General features: G+C 36.2%; 1 protein-coding gene across 1 annotated transcript in view; it reads right to left on the bottom strand.

Annotated features, from left to right (window-relative positions):
* Positions 1–203: 203 nt before the first annotated feature.
* The window catches only part of LOC140449441 (uncharacterized), a 61,498-nt gene continuing 53,137 nt past the window's right edge, over positions 204–8,564 (bottom strand). Inside the window, exon 7 of the mRNA XM_072542615.1 lies at positions 204–266. Within this exon, the coding sequence (XP_072398716.1) occupies positions 249–266 (18 nt within the window). The 3' untranslated portion in view covers positions 204–248. The remainder of the gene's footprint in view (positions 267–8,564) is intronic.

The raw sequence follows: 8,564 nt of genomic DNA, 5'->3' as shown, positions 1-8,564 counted from the left end.
ATTGTTATTAACTTGTAAGAACTATCCTAATCTTTTTCTTTTTGTGCTTTAATTTTTTACAATATAAACTGCCTTATCGTTCATATTATTTCAAGTGTCATCACTATTGTTTATAAGGTTGTTTTTTCTAGAAGTTAGTGTTTAAATAAAATCCTTTATAATAATAAAATATTTTATTTTTGTATATATTATATAATAAAATCAAATATTTAAAAGCAAAAATGTCTTCTTATATTTATAAACCTGGTTTAAAACATGATGAAATTCTGAAACAAAGAATTTATGTTAATAACAATATTCTATATTTTACGCAAATATTAATTATACAAAATTATGAACTCAGAAGATATTAAAATTAAACACTGATGTCAGAAGTCTCTTCACATTTTGCTTCAATACCTGTCTAAACTGCCGTGCCGGTCTGATATTTTGAGTCTACGCTTTTTAACGACTTAGAGCATATATAACCAAAGGACAGGTGTGCATAAAATATAACCAAACAAATACTCCTATATCAAACTCTAATGGACTGTATATTTGTAAATTGAACATTACACACATTACAAATGACACATACGTACATATCTACTTGCTTGATAAGTAAAGTACCAGAAAGCTACACCAAAATTGACTTACCATACGATGAGCTGGCTTTGTGGAAGACTTATAAATGAGCAATTATAGAGCAACTAGAAGAGAAACCCTGATTGCGGATATTTTTTCTACTCCAAATAGGTACCATTATCCCTAATTACGGCCCTACTATATTTAGCAAAGCTTCAGCTCAGTATAGCTTCCGCAGAATTTGTTACTATGGGAAGATTTAATGTCGCCTTAATTAAGTCGAGTATACTATACTATGTTTTGGTTTCCTTGTCGTTTCTTTCTTATGTCGTTTATACTCGTTGAGTAGGGATCTATGGAATAAGTAACACAAGAAGGAAGACCCCATCTCTTGCCATAGATAGTTACGAAAGGAAGATAAAAAACTTCCAAGATAATTAATAGAAAAATCGCAGTCAGCCAATTGTCTCTTTCAGCTCTTTCCGTTTGTCTCTCTCTTGTGCGGCTTACATTCAGTTATTGCTAACACGATTTAGGTCGTCAGTGCATCTCTTTGGTGAGTATCCTCTATAGAAATATATAAATCCTGGCATATGACCGGGTTATAATCTACGAATATGGAGAGGGTACAACCCCCTTCGCATTCGCAGATGGCCTTGCTGTACTAATAGTGGAGCGGGATGAGCCAGATCCTAAATACCGGGTTCTCAATACAGGCGGCATCGTAAAGAAATGGATGACGCAGCACGGATTGAAACTCGCGGCAAAGAAAACGGAAGCTATCATTCTGAAGGGAAAATGGAACGGGCAAAGTCTGGAACTACAATGAGGGGGCGCTTGGTGAAAGTGGTGCCTAATAATAAGGGGCTAAAATCCGAAAGAAGGAGCACCTTACACGGTGTTGTGCAGTCGATCGTCCTCTACGCGTCCTTAGTATGGAGTGGGGCGGTAGAGTGGCGAAAAGATAGAAAGTTGTGAATTTTGTTACAGTGAGAGAAATGATTGAGAAAATAATTAAAAATAAAACAGGTTGGACTAGCGTACACAACTATATTCGTGCAGTAATCAATAAAAAAGAAGAGGAAGAAAGATAGCTGAACTAATGGCAACAGTTAGAAAGAAAGGTGCTGTAAGCTAAGGTAGAAAAGTCAGTTAGACTGTATGTACTGTGCGAGTTATATTGTGTTAGTCAGACTGTTTGGAAAAAGGAGATGCTCGTCTGGGAGTAATGCCGTACTAAGATCGATGATGGTCTTCCACGCGCTAACTGAAACAGGGTTCTTCTAAAAAAAACGTTTTTGAGACCAAAAAAAAGGGTACACCGAGAAACGAGTCAGAGAACCTTCTTGTTGATAGTCTGTGGATTAATTAAGGTACTGATATGGAACTAACGCCGGCTTTACAGCGACCATTCCGTTTCCTTATTGCTAGATAACAGAGGAGGGTCTGGTTTATCAGGTAGGCGTTCGGCGTAGACTCGGCGGCGGGAGGGCGTTTTAAAGTATCTCGGAAACTATCGCCGAAAGTACAAAGAACGAATTCTGCACTAAGCATGCTGGACTGAGCTCTGTTTTGAAGATTCCAGATCCTATTTCTAAAAAGATGAAAAAATAGTATCTGATATCTTTTATATGCCCTAGATATTTAAGTTTTCCTTCGTCATGTGACCATCCGTTTGCCCTATTTAGTTCAAAACTTCTGTGTTGGAGATGCGTTAATCCCATGTTATTTGAGCACTCTACGATAGGACCACATGTCGAAGGCTTTTACTCTATTCATCATATTAACCTTCATGATTCTGGGTTTACATATACAGGGATGAGTGCCTTAAGAACCGGCAAAATAACGCAAAAGATAGAAAACATAATACGTTGTGAAATAAAAAGAGATGAAAGTAGTAGAGGTAAGAAATTATCGATATTAACCTATAATTTACTTTACAATGCATTAGAATTATCGAAAATTTCCCACTTTTAGACGTTAGCTTATGAGCTGGTTGACTTCAGTCATAGTAATACGTATCACATCACGTAATGTAAGTAAAAACAGTTTAAGTAGGAGTATTTTTTTATCCAAAATTAAAGTATTGATCAATAATAAACTTTGAGACGTCGCATACACTCTTCTCAATACAGAATTATCATAGCTTGATATTCTGTATTCGTCAACACAGAATTAATTATCAAATTACTACTAATTAAACTGTTTACTTACATTTGCTTTATTGCCTTCAATCAGTTTTTATTTTATGCGAAATTTAAAAAGTGTAAATATTCGACGTCATACTTGTAATATTATGACTGAAGTCAACTAGCTCATAAGCTAACGTCAAAAGGTGGGAAACTATCGATAGTCCTAATGTAATTTAAAGTAAATTAGAGGTTTCGATCGATAATTTTCCAGCTCTACTACTTTCATTTTTTTTTTTTATTTCACAACGTGTTATGTTTTATATCTTTTGCGTTATTTTGCCAGTTCTTAAGGCACTCATCACTGTATACAGTTTTACAGGAAACACATAAAATTTTGGGAACTTGACTCTCAGTTGTTGAAAAGTTCATACTATATATAGATATACAGATCATTATAAAAATGCTTCTCTTGCAATTTTTATAAGAGTTTTAATTTCTTCATCAGGATTTAGTGTCTCGTTTATCCAAAATCTTAGGTGTCTAAAATGGTTACCTTTCATAATCGGCTCATTGTTTACAATTAGTTGCATAGAGCCAACGTCTTGTTTACTAACCACAAGTATATTTATCTTAATGTATCCGTAAACTAATTTTTCGAAACCAAATTCAGATTTCTGCTTTAATCTGTGCCTTCTAAGAATTGCAAGGCAAAACAGACGTTGATAAAGATGTTATTAGAGACATGGGAAAGCTAAAATTGCATTCCACAACATATGTCGTTAACTAAGCAAAAATCCTTAGCGAATTGGTTTCTAGTACTCATAAAGAGTATACCGGAATAAAAGGAAAAAGACAGTTAAGATTTGATTTCACGTATAGTGCGTCTATATATCCGCTTATACGTATTTCACCCTAAAAGGTTTATTTTTCATCTTCTTCTTAGCCTTCTGTCGTCCATGTTTGGACATAGGCCTCTCCCAACTCCTTCCATCGATCTCTATCCCAAGCAACATATTTCCAATTTGTTCCGGCTATTCTTTTAATGTCATCAACCCATCTCATCTGTGGTCTTCCTCTTGGTCGTTTACTTTCGTAAGGTTTCCAATGTTGTATTGTAGTATTCCAACGTTGGTCTTTTTGTCTAGCAGTGTGGCCCGCGAAGCTAAATTTAAGTTTGGCAATTTTTGTTGTTATGTCCTCGACTTTTGTTTTAGATCTTATCCAGTAGTTCCTATTTTTATCTGACAGCAGTATACCTAACATTGCTCTTTCTATTGTTCTTTCTGTTGTGGCTAGTTTATTCATGTTTGCCTTGGTTAGGGTCCAGGTTTGACATCCATATGTCATGATAGGAAGGATGCATTGGTTGAACACTTTGCTCCTCAAGTATTAGAGTATTTTGCGGTTCTTAAGTATCCAACTAAGTTTTCCAAATCCTGCCCATGCTAGTCTTGCTCTTCTAGCAATTTCCGCACTTTGGTTATCTTTGTCAAGTTTCAGGATTTGGCCTAGGTAGATATATTCCTGGATTCTATCTCACTGCCATTTATAGTTATACGTATGGGGTCATCTGTGTTTGTCATTATTTTTGTTTTTTTCATATTCGTTTTTAGGCCGACGAATTGGGAGCTGGCTGCTAGGTCCCCCATCATAATTTGCAGTTCCTCTAATGTGCTCGCTGCAATCACTATGTCGTCAGCGAATCTGAGGTGGTTTAAGTGGTTGCCATTAACGTTAATGCCACAGGTTGACCAATTTTTAGTTTTGAAGACGTGTTCTAGGGCTAGATTGAAAAGCTTTGGCGATATTACGTCTCCTTGTCTCACTCCTTTCTTAATGGGGATGGGATTTGTATTTTCGTCTAGTTGTACTTAGTTGCATTTTCATATATATTATGTATTAGTTGCCTATATCTCAAATATATTCTACAATTATTAATATGGTTCTATGGCCCACATCTCGATACTATCAAACGCCTTTTCATAGTCGACGAAGGCAAGAAATACGGGTAGTTGGTATTCATTTGCCTTCTCTATCAATGTTCCCATTTTCAGCAGATGGTCTAGTGTACTATATCCTTTGCGGAAACCAGCCTGTTGGTAATTGTCCATTTTGCAGGTTAACCGGTTGTTAATAATTCTCATAAATAGTTTTGTATACTTGACTGAGCAACGATATAGGTCTATAAATCTGTAGATCACATTTGTCCCCTTTTTTGTGTAAGAGTATTACTAGACTCTCGTTCCAGTCTTTAGGGATTTTGCTATTATGGAGTTATTTTTCTTTTGACGTTCTCCTTTGCAAAACCAAACCCTAAAAGGTTTGGTTTAGAAAAATTAGTTTACGGATTTATTATCAGATGTCGCTATTTGCATCCATACGAAGCCATGTTAGAGTTGCTTCTCAAGACTGGAAAGATTTATTTTCACGTTCAGAGCGTCTGTGAATAGCCGTTCTGACGATCCCTTTTAGGGTGAAATACGTATGAGCTTATATACAGACGCACTATACGTGAAATCAAATATTAACTGTCTTTTTCTTTTTATCTTAATGTGTTTATGTCAATTCCGTTATTGGAGCATTCCCTAGTGACTCGATCTATAAGAGATTTAAGATCCCTGATACTTTCAGCCATGATCGCTGGATCTGCATATCTAATGTTGTTAATCGTTTCTACTCCAATTTCAAGTTCACATTGGCCCTCCGAGGCTTTGTTAAATATTATTTGCGATTACACATTAAACAAAGTTGGTGATAACACCTAGTTGAGGGGAAGTTGGAGAAAAAACAAAGTTGAAAATTGTATACTACTACTAGGTCATATTACTCTTCTTTCTTCCTTTGCCCTATCCGTTTCGGACGTTGACTAATAACAAGGCTATTTTGACTTTGTTTACGGCACCTCTGAACAGTTCGGTCGATGTTAGTCCGAACCATTGTCGCAGGTTATGCATCCATGAGTGTCGTCTTCTTCCCGGTCCCCTCCTACTGTCGATTCTTCCTTGGACTATTAACTGTAGCAGCCGGTACTTAGTATGCCTCATGACGTGTCCGAAGTACTCAAACCTCCGTTTCTTTACGGTGAAGATTATTTCTTTGCTTTTGCCTATTCTCTGCATTACTTCCACGTTAGTGATGTGGTCTGTCCAGGATATCCGAATAATACGGCGATATATCCACAGCTCAAAGGATTCTAGTTTCTTCAGGGTGGCTTCCGTTGTGGTCCATGCCTCTGCTCCATAGAACAAGACCGGGAAGACATAACACTTGACCAGTCTTAATTTTAATTCCATTGAGATTTTGCTTGTGAACCACTTTTTCATATTGTTGAACGCGTTTCGCGCTTTTTCAATTCGTGATCTTATTTCTGTTGACTGGTCCCATTTTGTGTTGACTGTGGTTCCAAGGTATGTGTATGTCTCCACTTGTTCTATTTTTCGGTTGTTTAATGTCAATTGCATCGGAGGTTGTTGTGTTCTGCTGATGAGCATGCATTTAGTTTTGGTTGTATTGGGTTCTAAACCATATTCTTGACTTGCTGTGTGTATGCCTTGCATGAGTCTTTGTAGCTCGTTGCAGTCATTTGCGATAATAACTGTGTCGTCAGCATATCTAATATTATTAATTACCTCTCCGTTTACTTTGATACCCTCCGAAACTTCTCCGAGGGCTTCTCTGAAGATTTGTTCAGAGTATATATTGAACAGGAGCGGCGAGAGGACGCATCCCTGTCGTACACCCTTTTTAATATCTATCTTCCCACTCTGCCACTCTGTAAGTTGCCCATCTTTATCTCAGCACTTTGGTTCCAATAGAGACTGGTTATTATGCGCAGATCCTTACCATCAATATGCATCTTCCTGAGCATTTCCATGAGTTTATCATGTTTGACCTTGTCAAACGCCTTGGAGAAGTCGATGAAGCACAAGTGGACGTCCTTGTGCATGTCTCTGCATCTTTGAATTAAAACTTGCAGACTGAAGATCGCCTCTCTTGTGCCCAATGCGCTTCGGAATCCGAACTGTTACTCCGATATATTTGCTTCGCATTTGTTAAATATTCTATTGTGTATGATTTTGGTGAAAACTTTGGTAATGTGATTTATCAAGCTTATTAAGCGGTGTTGATCACAGTGTTTTGCACTTGGTGTTTTAGGTATGGCTACAAAGCTACATTCCTCCGGAATCTCCCCTTTGTCGTAAAATGTGTTAAAAAGGTCTGTCAGAAAATCGAGGAAGTGGTCATCCGTTTCGCATAGGAGTTTTATGATCTCGCCCTGTATGTTGTCGGGACCTGGTGTTTTGTCGTTTTTTAGCGATGAAATGGCTTTTTCTACTTCAGACCTTAGTATTTCGGGTCCAGTCATGTCGTCATCTTGGTCCACTGTCGCTCTGCGTTTATCGTTAAAAAGTCGTTCTACGTAATCTTTCCATGTGTCAATGAGCTTCAAGTCGTCTAATATAAGGTTACCCTCTGCGTCTATTAGTGTCGGGTGGGGATTATTGGTTTTCTTTTTAGTTGTTAATTCTTTGATCTTTTTGTGCATGTTGTGGGCATTACTCTAGGAAAAATATATTTAACGGTATGATAAAATAAATATTATATCGCCATTTTAAGGATAAAGACCCATAGATTACTTTAGCAGCTTATGTATATTTAAGGCAATTATCTAAATCTACTGTGGAATAAAACGACATGAAACATCTTCGGCAATAAACATACAAGTAACGAACTTAAGAACTGTCCAACAACTTGTACATACTGTGATAATAAAAAGTTTGACGGATATTATTGCAAAAGAATTATAGATAATTAAAACAAAATAGTGAATTTTCAAACAAAAAAGTCGAGATTTAGAAATTGTAAAATTAATCAAAATAGATTCTGACAGAAAAATCTACAACCAAAAAAATTGAAGAATAATGACAGAAGGAAATCGGGGAAACTGAGCCTTTAAATAAAAGAAACATTACAAAGATATTTAAGAGTCAGATATGAACAGATATAATTTAACCCTTAACTAGTCGCTACATGGTCAAAAAAACCTCACGTATTAAAAATTGCTAATATTTCGGAAAAAAATTACATTTGGCAACCACGGCCTTCAGTAGCCTAGTCATTCGATACAAGGAGTCTCAGTACTAAATCAGAGTAGTGGGAGGTTTGTTGATTAGGAGTTGCAGAGCAAAGGTCATAATTTCCGCGCGCGTCTAGTCAGCTAAAAAGTTTTTATAAATCGTTTTATTGTGTTTCTTATCACCTTAAGGTATGTATTAACGTCATTTTTTTTAAATGATATACTATTATACTTTTGTCTTATTGTTTAGTAACCTTTTGAATATACCTCTCTTTCTTTTTATTAATTACCATTACGATATTTCATAATTCTCTTTATTCTATTATTGACAATCAAATATTAGTTTTTTTAAATTTTAAGCTACACCAAACTTTTATATATAACTTGTTTGGCTGTATTTTTAGAATGGACTATGACAAAGAACAAAGGAGACTTTAAGCCCTCATGGAAGAAGAACCGCTTGATATAGAGTATGACGACGATGATGACGAGAATGAAGTCAATCCGGAAGTTATTGATGAGAGCTCAGAAGATTCGGAAAGCGAACAAGAACAGGATTTAGAGGAAATAGGAGAAGTTTTACTGAATAATGTACAAGAAGAAAGTGTTTTTAGGGGAAAAGATGGTACATTGTGGGGAAAGCATCAAAGAAAAAACAAAAGGGTACGTACGAGCAAGGCTAATTTAGTAAAATAATCACCTGGGCCTAATAGATTTACGAAAAAGTTGAAAGACATTTATGAAATATGGAGTTATTTCATTGATGAGGACATGATTTACATAATTGTAGA

The sequence above is a fragment of the Diabrotica undecimpunctata genome, chromosome 9, assembly GCF_040954645.1.
Source record: "Diabrotica undecimpunctata isolate CICGRU chromosome 9, icDiaUnde3, whole genome shotgun sequence".
In the NCBI taxonomy this organism is placed as follows: domain Eukaryota; kingdom Metazoa; phylum Arthropoda; class Insecta; order Coleoptera; family Chrysomelidae; genus Diabrotica; species Diabrotica undecimpunctata.
This window is presented reverse-complemented; position numbering and strand designations above follow the sequence as displayed.